We start from the raw sequence: 27,633 nt of genomic DNA, 5'->3' as shown, positions 1-27,633 counted from the left end.
TCCTGGACTTCCTGACGGGCCACCCCCTGGTAGTAAGGGTAGGTAACAACACATCCGCCATGCTGATCCTCAACACGGGCCCCTCGGGGGTGCGTGCTCAGCCCCTTCCTGTACCCACTGTTCACTCATGACTGTGCGGCCAGGCACAACTCCAACATCATCATTACATTTGCCGATGACCCAACAGTGGTAGGCCTGATCACTGACAACAACGAGACAGCCTATAGGGAGGAGGTCAGAGACCTGGCCGTGTGGTGCCAGGACAACAACCTCTCCCTCAACGTGATCAAGACAAAGGAGATGATTGTGGACTACAGGAAAAAGTAGACCGAGCACGCCCCCATTCTCATCGACGGGGCTGCAGTGGAGCAGGTTGAGAGCTTCAAGTTCCTTGGTGTCGACATCACCAACAAACTAACATGGTCCAAGCACACCATGACAGTCGTGAAGCAGGAACGACAAAACCTATTCCCCTCAGGAGACTGAAAAGATTTGGCATGGGTCTTCAGATCCTCAAAAGGTTCTACAGCTGCATCATCGAGAGCATCCTAACTGGTTGCATCACTGCCTGGTATGGCAACTGCTCGGCCTCTGACCGCAAGGCACTACAGAGGGTAGTACGAACGGCCCAGTACATCACTGGGGCCAAGCTTCCTGCCATCCAGGACCTCTATGCCAGGCTGTGTCAGAGGAAGGCCCTAAAAATTGTCAAAGACTCCAGTCACCCTAGTCATAGACTGTTCTCTCTGCTAACGCACTGCAAGCGGTACCGGAGCGCCAAGTCTTGGTCCAAGAGGCTTCTAAACAGCTTCTACCCCCAAGCCATAAGACTCCTGAACATCTAGTCAAATGGCTTCCCAGACTATTTGCATTCCCCCCCCCCCCCCCCCCCCTCCATACCACTGCCACTCTCTTGTCATCTATTCATAGTCACATTAATTACCTCTAGCTACATGTACATACTACCTCAGATAGTCTGTGCCCACGCACATTGACTCTGTACCGGCACCCCCCTGTGTCTATTGTTATTTCTTACTGCTGCTCTTTAATTACTTGTTACTTTTATCTCTTATTCTTATCCATATTTTTGGAAACTGCACTGTTGGTTAGGCGCTCGTAAGTAAGCATTTCACTGTGGGGTACCTGTTGTATTCGGCGCATGTGACTGATACAATTTGATTTGATTTGTTCCACAGCCGAAGCCTGCCAGCTAAGCCTGCCTACCTACCAAATGTTGCACCGTGTCCATTACAATGAAAAGTTCTTTCAATAGTTGTCCATATTACTGGAGCTTCATCTTATTCTTTCAAACTATTTTTATGGCGGATTCTCTGACGCAATTTATGGAAGATACCAACACTTTTGAGATGACAATAGATGGCAAAGTCAAAGATATGCCAGTTGTTTCCATCTGTGGCAAACTTTTCCCTAAATCAATGCTTATGATAAATCCATTTCCAGAACCATCCACCTGGCTAATCTTTTGAATACAGTATAGTAAAAAAAACTGCAACAACATAACATTAGCTAGATAGATAAAGTTAGTCTTGTTAGTCTTGTTTTAAGTTAGTCTTGTTTTAACAGAGAAGTGCATACAAATACTTTGTGTTTCCCAAATGGCACCCTATTCCCTATTTACTGCACTACTTTTGACCAGGGCCCATAGCACTCTGGTTAAAGGTAGTGCACGATATAGGGAATAGGGTGCCGTAGTCAGTGTTTTAGAATAGGAGACCCAGGATCCTGCTGGTTTTCTGCGGAGGGGAAGATAATTACTAGGAAAAGCTTTTGGAATTGAGTTGTCTACTCCAAACAGCTTGCTGTGGCAATGCAGTATATTGGCATGTGTGTAAACAGAGCTAACTTCTCCCAGAAAGCCTGAGTCACAGATGTGGATGCGATGTCCCCAGCAGTGGAGAGAGGACACCATGCCAGCTCCTCTTCTCTCCCCCCACACTTCTCTCTGACCCAGCTACTATTTTTCTCTACCTAGCTACTCACACCATAGCAAGCACAATTGTTGGCGCAAAGCACATTTTCAATTTGAAACCTTCCCCTAACTACTTGAGACAATGTTTAACTTTATGAAATGCCAATGACTTTGTGAATGCTCTATAAAGCCTTTTATAAGTCATATTTCATTCAAAGTGAATCCCATGTTTGAATAATGCTTGTATAGTAGGCTACAGACTCAGAGCATGTCCATCCTAGCTGAGAGAGACTGTGAGAGAGAGACTGTGAGAGAGAGACTGTGAGAGAGAGACTGTGAGATAGAGACTGTGAGAGAGAGAGAGAGAGAGACTGTGAGAGAGAGACTGAGTGTGGTTGAGCGTGAAGCCAGAGAGTCACAGGTGTAGCTTACCGGTAGCCTCACTCCGAGCTTAGAGTCAGGCATAGACTCACAGTGGAGTTGTAGCCTCACTCCGAGCTTAGAGCCAAGCATAGACTCACAGTGGAGTTGTAGCCTCACTCCAAGCTTAGAGCCAAGCATAGACTCACAGTGGAGTTGTAGCCTCACTCCGAGCTTAGAGCCAAGCATAGACTCACAGTGGAGTTCGAGCCTCACTAACAGCCCAACTAAACATCTGCTCCACACAAGTCACGCTCACACGGAAGGAGCATGCTGGGAATGCAAACAGCCTCCACTTAATTTCTAAAAGGCAAATGTAAAAAATGTCTTCCAGACAGGGACTCATCCTTCAAGAGGCTCGGAGTGGTCCGCCACACACTAACACACACACACACACACACACACACACATTAAATCATACTCACACATAGTATAGTGTTTGTTTCGCTGGTGTACTGTTAAGGAAATTGAATAGTGTTTTGTTTGGACGGTTGGTGATCTGAATTCCATGTTAGTCACAGTAGCTTTCTCCGCAATGAGAGTTATCTAGATTCTACCCTTCTCTATATTACTGTATCGTCTGGATAAATGAATGGAGGTGATTACTCGCAGAGGAGATAAGGGGATCTTGATATATAACCTCTTTTAGTCATAATTCAAGTATTTTTCTCCTCTTTATTAAGGAAAGGGGGATACCTAGTCAGTTGTCCAACTGAATGTATTCAACTGAAATGTGTCTTCCGCATTTAACCCAACCCCTCTGAATCAGAGAGGTACGGGAGGCTGCCTTAATCGACATCCACGTCTTCAGCGACCGGGGAACAGAGGGTTAACTGCCTTGCTCAGGGTCAGAACAACAGATTTTTACCTTGTCAGCTCAGGGGATTCGATCCAGCAACCTTTCAGTTACTGGCCCAACGTTCTAAATTACATCCTTATAATGTGTTAACAGTAAACTTACAGTGTAAGTGGAACAAGTCACTGTAACCTGGGATATAGGCAAACTGTATGCATCCATCTTTGAACACTTGCGCCCTAAAACAATAATATGATTTTTTTTTTAATGAAATGTTATATGCTAATTAAATTACATAAAACATGCAGGGCTGTCACTTTGAATAAGGCTATTCCACCATACCCCCACGTCCTTCCATGACACGTGTTTTGCCATAGCGTCAATAAGGTTGACATGAAAGGGAGGTTCAGTACCTTCTAGAACCTTCCATCCTGTAACAGTACAGAAACTAACTGCATGGATGTATATTGTTGAAAGGTAGTGAGCTGAATGTGTCATACTCAACATGCTTTAAATCTCTATTAAAGTGTAAATCATCTCTGTTTGGGTATGTAAAATATTTGCTGCAGATTTGTTCAGCATGAGTACTATCAAACATCATTAAGGTTACTCAGAAGCCTCCGTGGAAGTTATGGAAGTCTTAACTGAGTGTGCCCGTTGCTTAATGAAGGATTTCACCAGATTTAGACATATTGTAACATGCAAAACAAGTGAGATGTGACCATGGGAAGTAGCATTTTGTACACTGAACTAAACTGAACAGCTACTCCATTGGTGAACTCTCAAGGTCAGAAGTGACATCCCCTTTCTGTTATTGAGAACAACTTTAGACTATCATAGTAGGCCACACACAAAGTTTTCCACTTGAGCATCATAAAGATGTAAAATACTCAGCAACTCTTGGGAGGACAATAGAAGTTCACCTCAAACATACTTTATTTATTATTATTATTATTATTATTGTTCAAAAAGTGAAGTAGCTGCAGTATTGTTGTTCCATCTGATTTGAGCATCACAACAGGTCCTCAGGTATGTTTAGCGGTCGCTAGTGTTTTCCCTGCCAGTGGCTCTATATTTCCCAGTCTGAAAGGAAACTGGCCCTCCAGGACAGCTCAGTCCAGGCAGCCAGGCTAAGGTCCTCTACGGCCCAGGGAGAAGGCCTGTTTTGACATGTCTCCATTCAGAGTGGCAGGCCAGATTAAGAATAGCCAACTAATTGACATTCTAACCATAACAGGCTTAATCTGTGGTCAACCATGTCCAATCCGTTGTGAACCATGCGCAAACTCAAGCACCTCCCGTCAGCTTTGAATCATGTGCTGCCTGATAGTGTTACATTTCTTATATTCTGAAGGGCACATCATCTGCGTATACTGTAGGCCTATGCATTGTAGCTACATTTCTATATTTCAATCTGAGGAAGACTTGCATAAGTGTGTGTGTTGCTGAAAAATAGGAGGTGGAGGAGCTATGTATACAGATATACTATCTTAATTTGATCTCTGTTGTCACAGAGAACTTTCCTGCACAGCAGGAAATGCAAACTTGTAGCAGTTGTGGGCTCGAGTCACATGACTTGGACTCGAGTTTGATGACTTGAAATTATCTGGCCAGGTTTTGTAATGTTTCATCACTTATTTTGTTGCACAAAGTCTTATTACTTAGTACTTATTCTTCACACAGCCAGACACAGTAGACGCAGCATCGCCCCTTGGGAAAAAACGTGCAACAGATTGGCTAGTGAAATGCATACTTGGCCCTTTGATTGGACCAGCAAACTGTCAATCAACACAGGTCAGGTGGATCGGCTCCCCAATTTTCTGGGGTAATCAAGAATATTAACTGTTTTTTGGGGGGAGTCGTGGAGCAAAGAGGAGACAGACGTTTTTGTGAGAAGACCAATTTTCGGGATGTCTCCTGGTCTGACAAACACCGCTGTAGCTCAGACACCTTCCACCGCAGATGTGGAAGGCCGACATAGGTGGATGCAGCCCATGCAAAAAAAACTGATATCTCTAGCTTAAACTGAGGGATTTTGATGGATATTTTTTATTATGTTACTTACACTGATGCACGGGTGCATCAATAGACTCTTAAGGATTAAACGTCAAATACTCTACAAGTTTAAAGTGTCCTGTATTGCAGGAAAGTTCTCCTGTATCTGGGTGATCAAATTATGATCCAACATCTGTAGTAATGATGATGAATACTGGAGGATGAATCATAGAGCTCCCTGCCTGATAGCCTGGTCCCAGATCTGTTTGTGCTGTTTAGCCATGACCTTCATGTTTGGCATTACAATCACCATAGTAGTTGAAAAGACAGCAGAAACAGATCTGGGATCCAGGCTAGCAGTCTAGTGACGCAGCATCACATTCCTCAGAGTTGTTCTCAGCATACTTCACATTGTTTCTCTATCTAAGCTGTAAACACAAATACATATTTTGTCAGAGAAACAATACAAGTTATATACGGGATCGTTCCTTCAGTAGGGTGATGGATTTTTGCACTTGATTAAATAATGTCATGTCCTTCATTCAATCATTTGTTTCCTTATAATTTTGACACTTTTGGAGATCCAAGGGATTCCCTGTTCTGGTTCCAACATCCTCAGAAAGGATTAGTGTCTGTCTGTCTAAACATATCTGAGGTAGACTATACCAAGTGACAGAGTGGGCTAAGGATGTGTAAGCAGTAGCAGCTGGAAGTGGAACAATTGAATCCATGTGTAATCGAATCCATGATAAGCTTCTCATTTTACAGGTGTGGACGTTGCGTGTGTGTGTGTGTGTGTTGCATGCCTCCCTGCACACTGGTAATCATTGACTGCAAGATTTCAGTGTGTCATGGTTTAGTTTGTCTCTCTCCTTTCTCCTGCTCTATTGTGATGGTCTCCTTTCTCCTGCTCTATTGTGATGGTCTCCTTTCTCCTGCTCTATTGTGATGGTCTCCTTTCTCCTGCTCTATTGTGATGGTCTCCTTTCTCCTGCTCTATTGTGATGGTCTCCTTTTCCTGCTCTATTGTGATGGTCTCCTTTCTCCTGCTCTATTGTGATGGTCTCCTTTCTCCTGCTTTATTGTGATGGTCTCCCTCCTTTCTCCTGCTCTATTGTGATGGTCTCCTTTCTCCTGCTCTATTGTGATGGTCTCCCTCCTTTCTCCTGCTCTATTGTGATGGTCTCCTTTCTCCTGCTCTATTGTGATGGTCTCCCTCCTTTCTCTTGCTCTATTGTGATGGTCTCCTTTCTCCTGCTCTATTGTGATGGTCTCCTTTCTCCTGCTCTATTGTGATGGTCTCCTTTCTCCTGCTCTATTGTGATGGTCTCCTTTCTCCTGCTCTATTGTGATGGTCTCCTTTCTCCTGCTCTATTGTGATGGTCTCCTTTCTCCTGCTCTATTGTGATGGTCTCCTTTCTCCTGCTCTATTGTGATGGTCTCCTTTCTCCTGCTCTATTGTGATGGTCTCCTTTCTCCTGCTCTATTGTGATGGTCTCCTTTCTCCTGCTTTATTGTGATGGTCTCCCTCCTTTCTCCTGCTCTATTGTGATGGTCTCCTTTCTCCTGCTCTATTGTGATGGTCTCCTTTCTCCTGCTCTATTGTGATGGTCTCCTTTCTCCTGCTCTATTGTGATGGTCTCCCTCCTTTCTCCTGCTCTATTGTGATGGTCTCCTTTCTCCTGCTCTATTGTGATGGTCTCCTTTCTCCTGCTCTATTGTGATGGTCTCCTTTCTCCTGCTCTGTTGTGATGGTCTCCTTTCTCCTGCTCTATTGTGATGGTCTCCTTTCTCCTGCTTTATTGTGATGGTCTCCCTCCTTTCTCCTGCTCTATTGTGATGGTCTCCTTTCTCCTGCTCTATTGTGATGGTCTCCTTTCTCCTGCTCTATTGTGATGGTCTCCTTTCTCCTGCTCTGTTGTGATGGTCTCCCTCCTTTCTCCTACTCTATTGTGATGGTCTCCCTCCTTTCTCCTGCTCTATTGTGATGGTCTCCCTCCTTTCTCCTGCTCTATTGTGACGGTCTCCCTCCTTTCTCCTGCTCTATTGTGACTGCCTCCCTCCTTTCTCTTGCTCTATTGTGACGGTCTCCCTCCTTTCTCCTGCTCTGTTGTGATGGTCTCCCTCCTTTCTCCTGCTCTATTGTGACGGTCTCCCTCCTTTCTCCTGCTCTGTTGTGATGGTCTCCCTCCTTTCTCCTGCTCTATTGTGACGGTCTCCCTCCTTTCTCCTGCTCTATTGTGACGGTCTCCCTCCTTTCTCCTGCTCTATTGTGACGGTCTCCCTCCTTTCTCTTGCTCTATTGTGACGGCCTCCCTCCTTTCTCTTGCTCTATTGTGACGGTCTCCCTCCTTTCTCCTGCTCTGTTGTGATGGTCTCCCTCCTTTCTCCTGCTCTATTGTGACGGCCTCCCTCCTTTCTCCTGCTCTATTGTGACGGTCTCCCTCCTTTCTCTTGCTCTATTGTGATGGTCTCCCTCCTTTCTCCTGCTCTATTGTGACGGTCTCCCTCCTTTCTCCTGCTCTATTGTGATGGTCTCCGTCCTTTCTCCTGCTCTGTTGTGATGGTCTCCCTCCTTTCTCCTGCTATATTGTGATGAATCTGAGGGTGTGAAGGGTTGTTGGGTCACAGTGAAGCATTCCAACTTTTTCTTGACCTCCAGCGGCCCGGCCACAGCTCAGCCTGGTGGAGCTGGGACTGCGTTCCAAATTGCACCTTATTCCCTTTATAGAGCACTACTTTTGACCATAGACCATGCTAGTTGTAGTACACTACTGGTCAAAAGCAGTGCACTGAATAGGGTGCCATTTGGGATGTACCCTGGGTCTGGGATGGTGTGGCTTGGTCTGACTTGCTCACTGTGCCCATATGTGGTTGAGGAGCTCTCTCTGCTTCCCTCTGCTCTCATCAAAGCTTGGGTAAATTCTCTATTGGTGTGGAATGCTACGAGCCTGACCTGACATCTGCACTGTTTGTGGGCAAAGACAATTCAAGTATTCTAATGAGCTCATGGCTCATGCATCACCTCAGATATGGACTCACATACAGGCAACACAACACAACACAACACAACACACACAGTTCCATCATGATGAGTCCATCAGTTTCAACTACATCTTCCCCACTTGACTGTAACCTACAGTTTCTATGCTCCCTTTATGGGCCAGAGTGTTACAGACCAACACTTAACCACCATGATTAAGTATGCACAGGATTACGATGATCTAAAAGCCTGGCTTCCTCTTCCTGCCAGGCTAAATAGTCACTCTACCATTTTAACTTTATTACAAAACCCTCGATGCGTCCCAAATGCCATAGCGTTTTGATCAAAAGTAGTGCACTATATAGGGAATAAGGTGCTATTTGGGACACATACCTTATCTTGTTTGTCCTAGTCATGTAGCTTGTGGTTGTAATAGTAGTATCCCAGTTTACTGGGCATAATAGACTATTGATTAGCTGATTCCCTGGGTAAGGGTTGTGGCGGCCGGGCTGGCGAGGCTAACTGGTGTTGTGTAATGGGAGCCTGGTCTTCTCCTAACCTACCACGTCATGCCTGTCATCCAACCTGCAATCAGGAAGCACTGTCAAGGCTTTGTCTGCCAGGTAAGGCCAGTCAGGGTTATTTTTAGAAACCTACAGTCATAACAGCGATTTTAAAATACTGAGATAAAGCAGATACGACTTTATTATTGACTTATTTGGTTATTTATACTGTCATCGGGGAAGAAAGGTGCTCCTTTAGATTCTTTATGGCTGTTACCTTTGTATCTGCCTTGCTAGGAAATTCAAGTCACACTTTTGTGTTTAGTGCGAACCTTGTGGCTGTCTTCATGGTCCAAGTACTGTCTGCAATGTAATGTAAAGTATTTTATTCTGTAATCTGATTATAGGGCATAAATGGGATTGAAATTCAAGTCAGACTCACCAGTTGTTTTATTGATAAAACACATGGATGATTAAATCAAGGACCCTTTTAAGCAATTAAATGGTCAAGCAAATATTCCTATTTTACAGGGTCTGTTTTATTGAGATTGAGTCCTATCCAGGACCTCATTGTTTTGAGCAGGCTAGGCTGTATGCAGGAACGACTGTCTTCTCAGAACTAGCTCCAGCCGTATCTTGTTCTGAACAGTGAAAGCTGGAAAATGAACAAGAACTCTCTTCCAGACAATACAGGCAAGAATTGAGAGAGGAGACACTGGACTAGAATGCAAGATCCATGCTCACTAACCCAACCCTCAACCCTCAGCCACAACAGCATCTATTTTCTGTCCTCATTAAGCCCAGTGAGGCGCATCATGTACTCTTGCCTGGTCAAGCTGAGATAGGAACCAGCCCATCGATACAAACTAGCTGTGAGCGACAGCTCCAGCTCCTCTCCTTGGCAGACTGTCACAAACGTGTTGAGGTTGACAGCAGACCTCTTTCTCACCTCTCCACTTGACATCTCTCTGTTTCTGGCTATGAACCTTGGCCCTGCAGCATGGGACAAGGCACTCCTACTGAGGGAAACAAAAATTCTATTAACTCACCACTCTTTGTAATGTGTCTATGTGTGAGATGTGTCTACTTCGGTGAGATGAGTCAGGACAGCAGATATGAGTAATGAAAGCAATTTTACTCAATAATATAACAATACACGTCGTATAAATACAAGGCCACAAATACGGACCGCAATACAATAAACAATTACTCACAAACAAACATGGGAGAACAGAGGGTTAAATAATGAACAAGTAATTGGGGAATTGAAACTAGGTGTGTAAGACAAAGACAAAACAAATGGAAAATTAAAAGTGGATTGGCGATGACTAGAAGGCCGGTGACGTCGACCGAAGAACGCCGCCGGAACAAGGAGAGGGACCGACTTCGGCGGAAGTTGTGACAGTACCCCGAGCCGCGCGCTGACACCGACCTCGGGGACGAGTTGCAGGGCGATCCGGATGGAGACGGTGGAACTCCCGCAGCCACGAAGGGTTCAAGACGTCCTCCACCGGCACCCAGCATCTCTCCTCTGGACCGTACCCCTCCCACTCCACGAGGTACTGAGGGCCCCTCGCCCGACACCTCGAGTCCAGGATGGCTCGAACAGCATACGCCTCGATGTCCAGAGGGGGCGGAGGAACCTCCCGCACCTCAGACTCCTGGAGTGGACCAGCCACCACCGCCCTGAGGAGAGACACATGGAACGAGGGATTAATACGGTAATCTGGGGGAAGCTGTAACCCGTAGCATACCTCGTTCAGTCTCCTCAGGACTTTGAATGGCCACGCAAACCTTGGACCCAGCTTCCGGCAGGGCAGGCGGAGGGGCAGGTTTCGGGTTGAAAGCCAGACCCGGTCCCCCGGTGCGAACACCGGGGCCTCAATGCAGTGGCGGTCGGCGCTCGCCTTCTGCCGCCTCACGGCCCGTTGCAGGTGCACATGGGCGGCGTCCCAGATCTCCTCTGAGCGCTTAAAGCATTCGTCCAGGAGCTTCGATCTGGCTCTGATGCCAAGGTGCCAGAACCAGCTGATACACCAGTACGCACTGGAAGGGAGAGAGGTTAGTGGAGGAGTGGCGGAGTGAGGTTTGTGCCATCTCTGCCCAGGGGATGAACGCCGCCCACTCCCCCGGCCGGTCCTGGCAATATGACCGCAGAAACTTACCCACATCCTGGTTTACTCTCTCCACCTGCCTCTTACTCTCGGGGTGAAAACCTGAGGTGAGGCTGACCGAGACCCCTAGATGCTCCATGAATGCTCTCCGGACTCTGGACGTGAACTGGGGACCCCAATCAGAGACTATATCCTCAGGCACCCCGTAGTGCCGGAAGACGTAAGTGAGCAGGGCCTCCGCAGTCTGTAGGGCCGTAGGGAGACCAGGCAAAGGGAGGAGACGGCAGGACTTAGAAAACCGATCCACAATGACCAGGATTGTGGTGTTGCCCTGTGAAGGAGGAAGATCCGTCAGGAAGTCCACCGACAGATGCGACCACGGCCGTTGCGGAACAGGTAGGGGTTGTAACTTCCTCTGGGCAGGTGCCTGGGATCCTTGCACTGGGCGCACACCGAGCAGGAGGAAGCATAAACCCTCACGTCCTTGGCCAAGGTTGACCACCAGTACTTCCCACTAAGGCAACGCACCGTCCGACCGATGCCAGGGTGACCAGAGGAGGGTGACATGTGGGCCCAATAGATCAAACGGTCGCGGACAGCAGACGGAACGTACAGGCGCCCAGCTGGACACTGGGGGGGAGTGGGCTCTGTGCGTAACGCCCGCTCGATGTCCGCGTACAGCTCCCACATCGCTTGTGCCACCAGGCAAGAGGCCGGAAGTATGGGAGTGTAATCCATGGACTGCAACTCTGTGCCATACATCCGGGACAGTGCGTCTGCCTTAGCGCTCTGGGAACCTGGTCTGTAGGACAGAGGGAAAACAAAATGGGTAAAGAACATGGCCCACCTTGCCTGGTGAGGGTTGTCTCCTCGCCGCCCGGATGTACTCCAGATTGCGGTGGTCAGTCCAGATGAGAAAAGGGTGTTTAGTCCCCTCATGCCAATGTCGCCATGCCTTCAGAGCCTTGACAACAGCCAACAGCTCCCTTCCCACACATCATAGTTTCGCTCCGCCGGGCTGAGCCTCTTCGAAAAGAAAGCACAGGGGAGGAGCTTTGGTGGCATGCCCGAGCGCTGAGAGAGCACGGCTCCTATCCCAGCCTCGGTCGCGTCCACCTCCACTATGAATGCCAAAGAGGGATCCGGATGAGCCAGCACGGGAGCCGAGGTAAACAGAGCCTTCAGGTGACCAAAAGCCCTGTCCGCCTCAGCCGACCACTGCAGCTGCACCAGTCCCCCCTTCAGCAGTGAGGTAATGGGAGCTGCTACCTGACCAAAACTCCGGATAAACCTCCGGTAGTAGTTGGCAAACCCTAGAAACCGCTGCACTTCCTTTACCGTGGTGGGAGTCGGCCAATTACGCACGGCTGAAAAGCGGTCACTCTCCATCTCCACCCCTGAAGTGGAAATGCGGTACCCTAGGAAGGAGATGGACTATTGGAAGAATAGACATTTCTCAGCCTTGACGTACAGGTCATGCTCCAACAGTTGACCAAGCACCCTGCGCACCAGGGACACATGCTCGGCGCGTGTAGCGGAGTATATTAGAATGTCATCTATATACACCACTACACCCTGCCCGTGCAGGTCCCGGAAAATCTCGTCAACAAAGGCCTGGAAGACTGATGGAGCATTCATCAACCCGTACGGCATGGCGAGGTACTCATAGTGCCCTAAGGTGGTACTAAATGCCGTCTTCCACTCGTTCCCCTCCCGAATACGCACCAGGTTGTAAGCTCTCCTGAGATCCAATTTTGTGAAGAAGCGCGCCCCGTGCATTGACTCGATCGCACTGGCAATGAGAGGCAGCGGGTAACTGTACCTCACAGTGATCTGATTGATACCTCGATAGTCAATACACGGGCGCAGACCACCATCCTTCTTCTTCACAAAAAAGAAACTCTAGGAGGAAGGTGAAGTGGAGGGCCGAATGTATCCCTGCCCCAGGGATTTGGAGACATATGTTTCCATAGCCGCCGTCTCCTCCTGTGACAGAGGATACACGTGATTCCTGGGAAGTGCTGCGTCTACCAGGAGATTTATCGCACAATCCTCCCGTCGATGGGGTGGTAATTTAGTCACCCTCTTTCTACGAGCGCCTTATGCTGGGAATGCGGGGAAAACTTAATAAACACATACATGTGAGCAACAGGGGGCTCTGGGTGAGCCTGGTGCCGACTCACCTGGTGTGACACGATAGTGCCCTGCCTGCTGCCTCGACTCCCTGAGGAACCCCCCCCCAGCACCGACCAGCAGTGTGCCCTCTGCGGCCACAGATGGTGCAGGGAATGACCCCCCTCCTCCGGTCGCCCTAAGCGCAGCACCTCCCAGCTCCATGGGCGTCGGATTGGAGGTGCTGGGGGATGGAACTGACGGGCCCCGATCCAGACGTCCGCGGGTGGCCAGCAGGTTGTCCAACCGGATGGACAGGTCCACCAGCTGGTCCAACGCGAAATCCTGCGCGCTCCTCGTCCCCTGCCTCAGGTTGAACAGACGTTCACCTGCCGCTCGACCCTCAGGCGGGTGGTCGAAAACTGCCCAAAAGCGGCGGGTGAACTCTGCGTAATGGTCCAACGCCGCGTCTCCCTCACTCCATACGGCGTTGGCCCACCCCAGGGCTTTCCCTGAGAGGCAGGAGACGAGGGCGGACACGCTCTTACGTCCCGAAGGAGCCGGGTGGACGGTCGCCAGGTAGAGCTCCAGCTGGAGTAGGAACCCCTGGCATCCGGCAGCCGTCCCATCATACTCCCTCGGGAGTGCGAGCCGAATCCCGCTGGGACCGGGTGAAGGAGGGGTGGACCGTGGAGCCTGCTTTGGTGGGGCTGGTGGAGGCGTTGGAAAAGCTCCTTCTCTCTCCCATCTATCCGTCGTCTGCAGCACGCGATCCATGGCGGTGCCCAGACGTTGTAACAAGGTCGCGTGCTGCTAGATGCGCTCTTTGACCGGGAAATGGGGGCTGTCTGCTCCTGCTGACTCCTTTTCAGGTGAGTAATTCTGTAATGCGTCTGTGTGTAGCTGGTGAGTTGAGTCAGGCGCAGGACAGCAGATATGAGTAATGAAAGCGATTTTACTCAATAATATAACAATACACGTCATATAAATACAAGGCCACAAATACGGACCGCAATACAATAAACAATTACTCACAAACAAACATGGGGGAATAGAGGGTTAAATAATTAATAGGTAATTGAGGAATTGAAACCAGATGTGTAAGACAAAGACAAAACAAATGGAAAATGAAAAGTGGATCGGCGATGGCTAGAAGGCCGGTGACATCGACCACCGAACGCCGCCCGAACAAGGAGAGGGACCGACTTTTGCGGAAGTCGTGACACTCTTCTCTTCCACACCAATATTCTCTGTCCTTGATTGCATCCCAAATGGCACCCTAGTCCCTATGTAGTGCACTACTTTTGACCAGGGCCCATACCATGCACTATATAGATAGTTCTACATTAGTGGTGTGAAGTGGCGGTTGGAAAAAAAATCCCATTTGTATCCTATTTCTCCCAAACTTTCAGCACACGTCTTCCGACGTATGTCAGGTAGACATATATAATACTCACACACTTCGTTTGTTTTGCATATTTGAAATATTTACCTGAATTACTTACCATCGCACTACACATGGGGCGGCAGGTAGCCTAGTGGTTAGAGCGTTGGGCCAGTAACCGAAAGGTTGCTAGATCGAGTCCCTGAGCTGAAAAGGTAAAATTCTGTCGTTCTGCCCCTGAACAAGGCAGTTGTTCCTAGGCTGTCATTGTAAATAAGAATTTGTTCTTAACTGGCTTGCCTAGTTAAATAAAGGTTAAATAAAAAATTACTGAACAAAGTGTAAAGTTGCAGTAAAGGGAGAAACATGCATAGATCATTGTGAGTCACCTATTACAGATACATTTTAGACATTTTATTTGCATACCAAATTAACAAAAGATTAAAAACATTATTTTTTACCTGATTTTCAAAACCTTTAAGTTAATTTGGAGAAGTATAATCTCTATTGTTCTCTGTGACATGTTCAGTGTTGATTGTATAAATCTGAAACCTGTTGATTGATTGAATTACTTATGCATCTAATTAATTATGTTAGATGTTTCAATTACCACTTTACGTTTTGGTAAAATAACAGGTGTTTCAAATCAAATGTTATTGGTCACATAATAATATGGTTAGCAGATGTTATTGCGTGTGGAGCGAAATGCTTGTGCTTCTAGTTCTGACAGTGCATCAATATCTAACATGCAATCTAACAATTCCACAACAACTACCTGATATACACATCTAAATAAAGGAATGGAATATATATACATATAAATATATGGATGAGCAATAACAGAGCGGCATAGACAAGATGCAATAGATGGTATAAAATACAGTATATACATATGAGATTAGTGATACATGATATTATTATTATTATTATTATTAAAGTGGCATTATTAAAGTGACTAGTGATCCATTTATTAAAGTGGCCAATGATTTCAAGTGTGTATGTAGGCAGCAGCCTCTCTGTGTTAGTGATGGCTGTTAAAGAGTCTGATGGCCTTGAGATAGAAGCTATTTTTCAGTCTCTTGGTCCCAGCTTTGATGCACCTGTATTGACCTCGCCTTCTGGATGGTAGCGGGGTGAACAGGCAGTGGCTTGGGTGGTTGTTGTCTTTGATGATATTTTTGGCCTTCCTGTGACATCGGATGCTGTAGGTGTCCTGGAGGGCAGGTAGATTGTTCCCGGTGATGCGTTGTGCAAAACGCATATGGGGGTGCTCCCTCTGCTGTTTCCTGAAGTCCACGATCATCTCCTTTCTTTTGTTGATGTTGAGTGAGAGGTTGTTTTCCTGACACCACACTCCGAGTGCCCTCACCTCCTTCCTGTAGGCTGTCTCGTCATTGTTGGTAATCAAGCCCCACTACTGTTGTGTTGTTTAGTTGGATGCGTGCATGGCCATGCAGTCATGGGTGAACAGGGAGTACAGGAGGGGACTGAGCACGCATCCTTGAGGATCAGCGAAGTGGAGGTGTTGTTTCCTACCTTCACTACCTGGGGGCGGCCTGTCAGGAAGTCCAGGACTCAATTGCACAGTGCGGGGTTGAGACCCAGGGCCTGAAGCTTAATGATGAGTTTGAAGGGTACTATGGTGTTGAATGCTGAGCTATAGTCAATGAACAGCATTCTAAATAAGTATTCCTCTTGTCCAGATGGGATAGGGCAGTGTGATGGTGCTTGCATCGTCTGTGGACATATTGGAGCGGTAAGCAAATTGAAGTGGGTCTAGGGTGACAAGTAAGGTGGAGGTGACATGATCCTTGACTAGTCTCTCAAAGCACTTCATGATGACAGAAGTGAGTGCTACGGGGCGATAGTCATTTAGTTCAGTTACCTTTGCTTTCTTGAATACAGGAACAATGGTGGCCGTCTTGAAGCATATGGGGACAGCAGGATAGGGAGAAATTGAATATGTCCGTAAACACTCCAGCCAGCTGGTCTGCTCTGAGGACGCGGCTAGGGATGCTGTCTGGGCCGGCAGCCTTGCAAAGGATAACACGTTTAAATGTCTTACTCACGTCGGCCATGAAGAACGAGAGCCCACAGACCTTGGTAGCGGGCTGCGTTGGTGGCACTGTATTATCCTCAAAACGGTCAAAGAAGGTGTTAAGTTTGTCTGAAAGCAAGACGTCGGTGTCTGTGACGTGGCTGGTTTTCCTATTGTAGTCCCTGATTGTCTGTAGACCCTGCCACATACATCTCGTGTCTGAGCCGTTGAATTGCGACTACTTTGTCTCTATACTGACATTTCGCTTGTTTGATTGCCTTGCGAAGGGAGTCACTACACTGTTTGTATTTGGCCATTTTCCTAGTCACCTTTCCATGGGTAAATGCTGTTGTTCGTGATTTCAGTTTTGCGCGAATGTCACGATCTGTCCACGGTTTCTGGTTAGGGTAGGTTTTAATAGTCACAGTAGGTACAACATCTCCAATACACTTCCTTATAAACTCACTCACCGAATCAACATATACGTCGATATTATTCCCTGAGGCTACCCGGAACATGTCACAGTCCGCGTGATCAAAACAATCTTGAAGCGTGGATTCAGACCAGCGTTGATTGGACTAGGACTAATAGTTTAATAGTCCTTAGCATGGCTACATCCTACACATTTCAGTGTCAAGTGTCAATTATAGAGATAAACAGAGGAATCTAGATGTATATAGCTAATTTTGGTATTGACATTGCCATCGAGGGCTTCCACCATTTTAAAAGTAGTCAACTGGGTGGGGATTCCTATGGGTTGGGGTGTGATCAGCCAATCATCAGAGAGCATTGTCTTCTTCAAATTTGGTTGCCTATGGTTTGTAAATCAAAGACTAAAATAATATCCATGACCAAGACTAAGATTTATACCAGGACATTGGTCCCAAGATCCAGACCCATTGAGCTGAGACCATGACAAGTTAAAGACCAGATTTATGTGGTCATGAATGATCTCAAGACCATGTGCTCCTTTCTTCAATAGTGTCACATCCTGGCTCTTAGATGGGGCCAAGCAAGGGAGTTATGGCAGTTGGCAGTTATGGACTAACAAAAACTATTTATTAAATAACTGACAAGGTATAAAACTACAAACTAACCTGTGAAGTGGGAAAGTAGGCATGTGAGGGGGGTAATGGAAATGCATTATCCAAAAAACATAATATAGTGATTGTTCAACAGACAATATTTTATTTTTACAGATGGAAAAATGTGGAAGAGGCAGGAAGTGTCAATGGCCAAATATCACCTGAGGAACTGGAAGGTGAGTGTACCATTATAACAACAAACAAGCAACAGCAACACACCACCTTAAAATCTCAACAGCCATTGACATGTCTAAAACCTTGTCAATGAAATAATGAATAGTGGGCAGAGGGTTTGCTAGCTTCCTGGCAGCCTGTTTTATTGTCAAACACTCCAGCTACCCTAGTCATAGACTTTTCTCTCTGCTACCGCACGGCAAGCGGTATCGGAGCACCAAGTCTAGGTCCAAGAGGATTCTAAACAGCTTCTACCCCCAAGCCATAAGACTCCTGAATAGCTAATCAAATGGCTACCGAGACTATTGCCCCCCCCCCCCACGCTGCTACTACTTTCTGTTATCATCTATGCATAGTCACTTAAATAACTCTACCTACATGTATATACCGTAGTACTCGACACCGGTGCCCCCACACATTGACTATGTACCTGTACCCCCTGTATATATCCCCTCTGTTATTTATTGCTGCTCTTTAATTATTTGTTATTCTTATCTCTTACTTTTTTATTTTGGGATTTTCTTAAAACTGCCCTGTTGGTTAACCTGTCTAGGATCAGCGTGGCGCTAGCGGCACCCCCCCCCCCCCCCACTGAAAAACCAGTGCCGCGAAATTCAAAAAAAATATTTTTTTTAAATATTTAACTTTCACACATTAAAGTCCAATACAGCTAATGAAAGACACAGATCTTATGAATCCAGTCAACATTTCCGATTTTTAAAATGTTTTACAGGGAAGACACAATATGTAAAGATGTACATCTATTACCTAAAAACACATTAGCATAATCCACCATCTTTTATTTGTCCACCAACACCAGTAGCCATCACCAATTCGGCTAAACTAAGATATTTATAGCCCCTAACCAACAAAAAAACTCATTAGATGACAGTCTGATAACATATTTATGGTATGGGATAGGTTTTGTTAGAAAAAAGTGCATATTTCAGGTATATGGCATAGTTTACAATTGCACCCACCATCACAAATGGACTAGAATAATTACAATGAGCAACGTGTTTACCTAACTACTAATCATCAAACATTTCGTAAAAATACACAGCATACACGAATCGAAAGACACAGATCCTGTGAATACAGACAATATTTCAGATTTTCTAAGTGTCTTACAGCGAAAACACAATAAATCGTTATATTAGCTTAGCACATAGCAATTAGCAGCCCAGCATTGATTCTAGCCAAAGTGAGCGATAAAAGTCAACATCGCCAAAAGATATTAATTTTTTCACTAACCTTCTCAGAATTCTTCCGATGACACTCCTGTAACATCACATTACAACATGCATATACAGTTTGATCGAAAATGTTTATATTTAGCCACCAAAATCATGGTTAGACAATGTGAAATGTAGACAAGCTGGTAAAGAAAACGTCCTTGCGCCACTTAGACAGTGATCTACTCTTATACATAAATACTCATAAACGTGACTAAAAAATATAGGGTGGACAGGGATTGATAGACAATTTAATTCTTAATACAATTGCGTTATTACATTTTTTAATTTATCCTTACTTTTCAATACAGTTTGCGCCAAGCGAAGCTACGTCAAAAAACATGGCGTCCTAAGCCACTAAAATGTTTCGACAGAAACACGATTTATCATAATAAAAATGTCCTACCTTGAGCTGTTCTTCCATCAGTATCTTGGGCAAAGGATCCTTTCTTGGGAGAAATCGTCTTTTGGTGGAAAGCTGTCCTCTTGCCATGTGGAAATGTCAACTACGTTCGGGATGAACTGAAAAGCGTTTCCAACTTTTCACATCGTTGCAAAAATAAATGTCCCAAAATCGCACTAAACGGATATAAATTGCTATAAAACGCTTTAAATTAACTACTTTGTGATGTTTGTAACTCCTATAACGAGTGAAAAGATGACCGGAGAAATATAACAGGCTAAACTAATGCTTGGAACAGGAGAGGGTCGGTGTCTTCCACGCGCGTTACGCAGCAAGAAAAGACTTGCTAGCTAAAGGTTTTTTTCATTTGTAGGGCCTGTGAACGAGCAATCGAGCCCGTTGGAATCGTCATCACGTAAAGGCATCCAGGGGAAGACGTAAGAAGTGTCCGTATAGTCATAGCAACGACAGAGCCCTTTTAAATGACTTCAGAAAAGTGGCCAACGTTTCTCAAATCTGACTCCATGTCAGGGAAATTGCTGTAGAATGGGCTCTGTTCCACTTAGAGACAAAATTTCAACTCCTATAGAAACTATAGACTGTTTTCTATCCAATAATAATAATAATATGCATATTGTACGATCAAGGATTTTGTGGGAAGCCGTTTAAAAAATTAGCCACATTAGCATAAATAGTCTAAACAGCGCCCCCATCCCCAACAGGTTAAGGGCTTGTAAGCAAGCATTTCACTGTAAGGTCTACACCTGTTGTATTTGGCGCATGTGACAAATAAAATTTGATTTGATTTAACCATTAGCGTTGTCTGTAGTAGTATGTTTCAGCCTTGCCAGTTTCCACTACACAGCCAATCTGATCTGGGCCTTTGTACTGGCCTGACAGACATACAGCTGCTGCCTCCAGAGAAACTCATTTCATAAGTGCCTTTGAAACATTATCCTCGCTGGGCCCTGGAGTGGTGTCGGCTGTCAATGAAGTAATTAAAGAGGTAGGTGTTGGCCACAGCCGGCCCACAGGCCTGTCAGTGGACTGTCCAGCAGACCTGGGTCAAATACTATTTCAAATAGTTTGGAGCTATTGGTTAGCCTACCTGGAGTGCAAAGTGGGCAAGGTTTTCACTTTTAGGACTTTACAATTGGTTCCATTGCAACAGGTAAACTCAGTCAAGTACAGCTAAAGTATTCAAAATGATTTCAAATAGTATTTGAATCCATGGCTGTTCCAGTGGGCCCTAGGCCTGGTTAGTGAGGCCTGACCAGGGAGGGAGTGTCTCTATGTCAGACTAGGGGGCTGGCGGCTATGTGTTAGAGGCTGGAGGCTGATGGGGATGGGACAGTAAGGATAGGCATCCGGATCACCTTACCTACAACAGCTTGGAGTCCCACAACCTCACAGGGATTATGTAACATACAACGACCAAATCAAATGCAAATGGACAACAGGCAGGGCATGCCTTGACAGGGCTGGGGCCACCACCCACCACGGAGATGTATTCTGTAACCAACTCAATTCAATAAACGGTATTCATTCCCAAGAGGCAATTATTGCTGTGCATACAAGGAGTCAAGTAAACAGCAAAATGATGACAGGAGAGATGTGTTCGGTAACCAGCGAAGCAACTTTGTTGTGGTTGTTGCCTGCTGTCATAGAGATAAACATGCCTTCTGTGACTTGCAAGCCAGATAAATCAATATACAATGTATCTCTTTCTCAAAAATGTTAGACTGAGTGTTGGCCTTGCTGTGAGTTGTTTTGCTTGTGGTGACATTACATTATCACCAGCTGTGGTTGGTATGGCTCACAGGTTTTATATTTTGCAGCCACTGTTTTATCTATGTTGTTATGTTTACATTCTGTGTTTATGTTTGTATGTTTTCTTATGCTATATTTAATTTGTCTGCTCTATGTTGATTATTTTACTATGTTTATTTATTCAACATCATGTATGTGTCATTTCTATATTTCTCTGCCTTTGTTGAACTTCAATCAGTCAGTTTGTTGAATATTTGGAAATGGCTCTAGTAACTGCAGTAAGTTTTGTAGTGCCTTGTAACCTTGTCTGTCCTATATATGATGTTGTGGGTGAATGTGTTGTAATGGGAGTAGTAATTCTAATGATGCAGTGTATACTGTATCCCTGCTCCTCTTAATGTTGTGGATGAATGTGTTGTAATGGGTGTAATAACTACAGATGTAGGATCTTCATTTGATCACTCTTTTGTTGGTGAGAATTTATAGAGTATTCAATGTTTAAAAATATTATTAAAATGTCAGACTTGATTTGCCCCAAAATAAACATTTATCAACCCCTACAAAAAATGTCCATTAATTATAATCCACATAATAATTAAAATTTCCTGTTGCTGCAGGATTATTTTCCTGCTGTAGCAAACAGGCTCAAGTTAACGTCCTACATCTCTAGTAACTCTGTGCTCTAGTGACATACTGAATCCCTGTCTGTGGATGAATGTGTTGTAATGGGTGTAGTAATTCTAATGTTGTAGTGACATGTACTGTTTCCCTCCCCTTCCCAGATGATGCTGTGGGTGGTGGCCTCTCTGCTGACCCTGATAGAGGGGGTGTTCTCTGAGGAGGACCCAAAGGAGGCCCACACTGAGCAGCTTCGAGCCCAGGAGAGGACCACCACCACTGGGACCTGGCTCCCAGACCACCACCCAGAGGTCCACGAGCTGGAAGAGAAGAGGGGCGGCCATGGCCAGGCCTCCTGGCCTAGTCTTTTCGGTTAGTACTTCCTCAGACCACTCCACGATCTCAGAAAGGGGTCAAATAATGGATGCTGTCACACAAACCACATCACATAAAAATGCAATGGGCCCTGGTCAAAAGACATGCACTACAGTAGGGAATAGGGTGTTATTTGGGATGCAGCCAAAGTATCTGGAGCAGAGGACCCCCCAGTGCACCATGGGAAAGCATGTAACATTACTGTATATCAAGGTCTCTGATTGCTGCGTGGGAGCCATCTAACAGTACATACCCAGCCCTGCATGTTCATCTCTGTCCGCAGAGTTTTTATTAGATGGAGAAGCACATTCTTTATCCTATTATACATCCTTCAGTGTACTGTAACCATAATCAAATCAGTTTTAGAGCTGTCAAGCTGTCTCTCTGAGAACAACAATTAATACATCTGAAGCTGATGCCTTGAATGGTAATGGCCATAAAACAAGATAATGTCTGTGTCTCATATGGCACCCTATTCCCTGTATAGTGCAATACTTATAACCAGAGCCCTGTAGGACTCCCTATGGGCCCTGGTAAAAAGTAGTGCACTACATAGGTAATAGGGTGCCATTTGGGAGGCAGTCCATCACTCGCTTATGGCTACTAGAACTTCTGGTAGTTTTCAATGCAGCAGGTTGCTGTATATGTTATGTCCTGGGTCTGGGTGGATGGATCTCCACTGACCTCTGAGTTACCAATCACAGAGCTATCACAGCCAACCCTGAGGCTACGGCTGAGGACACAAACGCCTACAGCAAATTCCACTACGACCTCTGCAGAGACATCAAACAGGCAAAAGGACAATATCGGAACAAGGTGGAATCCTATTATACCAGCTCCGATGCTTGGCGCATGTGGCAGGGGCTACAGTACATTACAGACTACAAAGGAAGCCCTAGCTGTGATCTGCCCAACGATGCTTTTCTACCAGACGAACGCAATGCTTTTTATGCACGCTTCACAAAAACAACACAGAGCCCTGCGTGAGGGCCCCCGCTAATCCGGAGGACTGGGTGATCTCTCTCGCCAAGGCTGACGTGAGTAAGGTTTTTAAGCGGGTCAACACTCGTAAGGCCGCAGGGCCAGACAGTATTCCAGGATGTGTCCTCGAGGCATGCGCAGACCAGCTGGCAGGCATCTTCACTGACATCTTCAACCATCTCCTTGTCCCGGTCTGTAACACTTACATGCTTCAAGCTGACTACCATTATTCCTGTTCCCAAAAACTCTAAGGTCTCCTGCCACAATGACTACCGCCCTGTAGCACTCACATCTCTAATAATGAAGTGTTTTGAAAGGCTGTTCATGGCACACATCAATGCCATCATCCCAGACACCTTGAACCCACTCCAATTTGCACACCGCCCCAATGAATCCACAGACTACGTAATCTCAATTGCACTCCACTGGATCCTGGACTTCCTGACAGGCCGACCCCAGGTGGTAAGAGTAGGCAACAACACCTCATCCACGCTGACCATCAACACGGGGGTCTCTCAGGGGTGTGTGCTTAGTCCCCTCTTGTACTCCTTGTTCACCCATGACTGCGTGGCCGCACACAACTCCAACTCCATCATTAAGTTTGCTGATGACACGACAGTGGTCGGCCTGATCACCAGCGGTGATGAGACTTGGAAGTGTGGTGCTAGGACAACAACCTCACCCTCAACTTCAGCAAGACCGAGAGTGTGCAAAGCTGTCATCAAGGCAAAGGGTGGCTACTTTGAAGAATATGAAATATAATTTTTTATTTGTTTATTTGTTTAACATTTTTTTGGTACTACATGATTCCATATGTGTTATTTCATAGTTTTGATGTCTTCACTATTATTCTACAAGTTAGAAAATAGTAAAAATAAAGAAAACCCTGGAATGAGTAGGTGTGTCCAGACTTCTGACTGGTACTGTAAGCATTTCAATGTACTTGTGCATGTGACAATAAAACTTGAACTCTGTCAAGAACACACAGGTCTTAGAGGGCAAGATAGTTTCAAGATATTGTAAATGAGTGCATATCTTTTGGTTTATATTGTTCATGCTTCTTTATTGACTCTTTGTATACACATGCCCCCCCCCCCCCCCCCCTTCACTTGTGAAGCCGATTTTTAGAGAGTCTTTGAAGCAACACTGTGTCGGAAGTGATTCCCTAAAGCTTGTGGAATATTTCTATAATTGTATGAAATTATTTAAAACCCTTGTGGCGTGTTTTAACATGGCTAGATGTGGAAGGAGTTGACTACCAGCTCCCTTGTTCTTGTTTTGCCGGAGGAACATTTTTATTCAAATTCAATTTTTTCGTTTTCGTAAACAACACTACATGACCTGACTTGTGTTATTGTAATTCTCCATGCATCAGCTCATACACTGAAAGAAAACATTCTCCCCAGAAAACCCATTACCCAAGACATATGAGCACATTAAGGACTCGGAGTAGACCTACAAAACTTCAATAGTGCAGTGCATAACCATTCTCATGTCAGAAGAATGTTGAAACAGCTCTAATGCCTGTGCTATGTTACGCAAATGAAGTAAAAACCTTCAATGTGTTCATGCATCATACATACTGATGGGCTTCAGGAAGTTTATGGAAGGTAAATCTCCCTTTGAAATAACTAATAACTAATAACTCACACAGAGCAACATTACTTCTCCTGTTGGAGACCAGCCAGCCGCTCCTACTCTCCCTCCTCTCCTCCGGTGGTAATCACCCTACATTGTTACAGTACACTTTGCACCGTTCAGCTGATAACAGGAGGAATTCCACTCCCGGTTTCAACACCAGCCCTATCTGCTTTTAATTTAACCACACATGCTCTGTTCTAGCTCTCCCACTAGACTATTCATGTGCACACATGTACACACACACATGTTATGTTCTTCTATCCTGGAGAGGACCTAAAATTTATTTCCATTCAAATACCTATTTTTTCCAAACCCTAACCCTAACCCTAACCTTAACCTTAACCTGTAACCCTAACCTAAACCTAACTCCTAACCCTAACCACTAACCCCTTACCTTAGCCCTAAACCCTAAACCTAACCCCTAAGCTTAAAATAGCCTTTGTTCTCATAGGGATGTGTGAAATGTCCCCATGTGGGAAAATGTTCCTTGTTTTACTATCCTTTTGGGGACTTTTGGGGATTTTTGGTCCCCACAAGGATAGAAGAACCGCACACACACAGACACACACAACAGGCTGCAGCAGTACCTACCCTACACTGTACTCAGTGGCCCTCACCCAGCGAGACTGTGAGAAGTTCACTTTACTTGCTAAAGGCCATAGTAGACATCTGGGATATCTCTGAAATCTGTATATAATTTAAGATTATGGTTGCTTTGTCTAGGCACCATTTTTTGGAACTACTTGCGGAGTTCACAGGTTTAGAGATATTACTTGCTTTCGGTATTATGTCACTCACCTACAACTACGCCAAAATCCAAAGGGCTAATTTCCTACTCTCTCATTGACTTATATTTCCTTATGTTCTCACGCAAGAAACACATTGTACCTATGAATGTTGTGGGAAAGGTTAGTAATTCAAACAAACACAAAGTGCTATATAGAGAGGTCATTGCCTCACCATTTCATTCACCTAGTCTCTCCGTGTGTCTCATAATGTGTCTCCTTGTGTCCTGTCTCCTGTAGAGAACCCAGGTCTGCAGGACGACAGAGAGGGCTATCCGAGCAGGTGGCAACGCTCACCTCCAGACCCTGACCCAGACCCCGAACCCTCCCGTAGAGGCTCTCGCAAGAAAAGCAAAAAGCCCAAGAACAGCAGCCGGGACTGCCGCATGGAGAAGAAGGAGATGCGTGTCAGAGACCTGGGCCTGGGCTTCGACTCAGATGAGATCATCCTGTTTAAGTACTGTGTGGGGACGTGCTCGAGCTCCCGTAAGAACTACGATCTGGCCCTTAAGGCCCTGATGGAGAACGAGAGTATCCCCAGCAGGAAGGTGAGCGCCCACCCCTGCTGCCGGCCCACCCGCTACGAGACTGTCTCCTTCATGGATGCCCAGACTATATGGCAGACCATCAAGTGGCTGTCAGCGGCTAACTGTAGCTGTGTGGGGTGACGGGCGGGGAGTAAGAGGATGTCTACCTGCAGAACACACATGCATAAAGAAACTCCAGGGTGAAGAGAGGAAGTGGCTAAGATGCCTTCACTGTGGGCGTGTTGGGCATAAATGGTGGATCAGAGCCTGGACCGAAGCCTTGGCCCAATGGCTGGGTTTCAGCCTGATGTGGATCCACTTTGGATTAACCAGTCTTCTCGGGTAGGGAAAGCACGGATGCAAGATAGAGATACAGCCTATCAAACCCCTATGTTTAACAGAGGAGTTACATCCTCAGTCAGAGCCCAGGAGTCACGGCTCTGGAGACTGGTGAGGAATGGAGTTCCTGGGCAGGGACTGGGGTGGTTAGGACTGGGGTGGTTAGGACTGGATGTCTCCCTCCCTGTGCTGACAGCAAGATGTTCCATAAGAGGGTGCTCTTCACTTGGTGTCTGCCCTCATGTGCCTTTTGTTATGTCAAAAAAGAGGAGATGGTGAAGCAAAAGCCTTGGACCATTGGACCTTAACTCTGAACCAGAAGAGGAGCATTTTGGGTTACATGGCACCTGACCGTAAAGAGGGCAACCAGTTTGAAGAACAAATACTTGTGAAGAAATATTAAGAAGTTAAGTTTTTTGGTTTCGAAGGCTCTCCAATAAGACCAAAATAACTATGAGATGTAATGCATTTTTATGTTTCCTTCATCCATGGCAGCTCATCCACATAGGAATTGGTCATAGCAAGGTAGCTTTGAGCCAACCGTAGTACATCTCCCATCTCCAAGTGTTTCATCATGGCATTCAGTTGATTCCTATGACAAAGCACACATCTACTCTTACTTTAGTAACTCATGCATGCTCTGAGAACAATACCAAAACGGTATCAACTGTACCTACTTAGATTAACTGTAAAGTCTAGCAGAATCTGAAGCACTTGTTTGTAGCTTGGCCCAACTTGTTTCCTGTACACTATAAACAGTGTGTTGTAGGATGCCATCACAGGGCCAAGGTCAGTCATGGAACAGCCATACCTCATGCTGCCTGACACACAGCTTTCATCACATGGTTTATTTTCAGCTCTGAACGTGGCACTTCACCGCTGTCAATTTAACTTTTTGGATTACAAAGATAATTGAGCATATTGACAGCTGTTATTCAGAATGTGCTTATCATATTTTGTACCGTGATGGTATACTGTAAATATCTCATATTGCATAATTTATCTACGTTATGTTTCTTATGGACAAACAGAACTCTTCATTGACACCACTCTGTTGCATCTGTGTTGAAGGAACGTTTGAGTGGACCCCATATGTACATAATGTCTTCTGATTGGCTGCCTCTCCACACCTGACCAATGAAATGGAGACATACAGCAGAGAGAATAAGACATAATGTACTGTAGATACAGTATATCAAAACAAGGGGAAAGTTTACGAACTAATGTATCCCACATATTGCATTATAGTATATTTATGTATTTATAAAGTATTGTATAAACTGTAGCTCCCTCTCTCTCAGTGTTCTTTAGATTGTTGATGGTTAAGCGAAAGTGTAGGTGTTGAGAAACATATTCATATCAAGTGGTGTTAAGAAAATAAAAGTGAAGCATTATTTTTGTTCAACTGTTGAAGTTTTTACAGTA

The 27,633-nt window shown here is 45.6% G+C and overlaps 2 protein-coding genes across 2 annotated transcripts in view; both read left to right on the top strand.

Moving 5' to 3' along the window:
* LOC129869564 (CMP-N-acetylneuraminate-beta-1,4-galactoside alpha-2,3-sialyltransferase-like) overlaps positions 1-21,812 on the top strand; it is a 121,217-nt gene extending 99,405 nt beyond the window's left edge. Inside the window, exons 11-12 of the mRNA XM_055944073.1 lie at positions 17,475-17,536; positions 21,725-21,812. Coding sequence (XP_055800048.1) covers positions 17,475-17,525 — 51 coding nt within the window. The 3' untranslated portion in view covers positions 17,526-17,536; positions 21,725-21,812. The remainder of the gene's footprint in view (positions 1-17,474; positions 17,537-21,724) is intronic.
* LOC129811143 (neurturin) lies at positions 21,725-26,010 on the top strand. Its single transcript, XM_055862350.1, has 2 exons — positions 21,725-21,932; positions 25,583-26,010. Exons 1-2 carry the CDS (start codon positions 21,725-21,727, stop codon positions 26,008-26,010), a joined length of 636 nt encoding a protein of 211 aa, XP_055718325.1.
* The last annotated feature ends 1,623 nt before the right edge of the window (positions 26,011-27,633 follow it).

The sequence above is a fragment of the Salvelinus fontinalis genome, chromosome 14, assembly GCF_029448725.1.
Source record: "Salvelinus fontinalis isolate EN_2023a chromosome 14, ASM2944872v1, whole genome shotgun sequence".
In the NCBI taxonomy this organism is placed as follows: Eukaryota; Metazoa; Chordata; class Actinopteri; order Salmoniformes; family Salmonidae; genus Salvelinus; species Salvelinus fontinalis.
The sequence above is the reverse complement of the archived record's forward strand: the minus strand, read 5'-3'. Positions and strand labels throughout refer to the sequence as shown.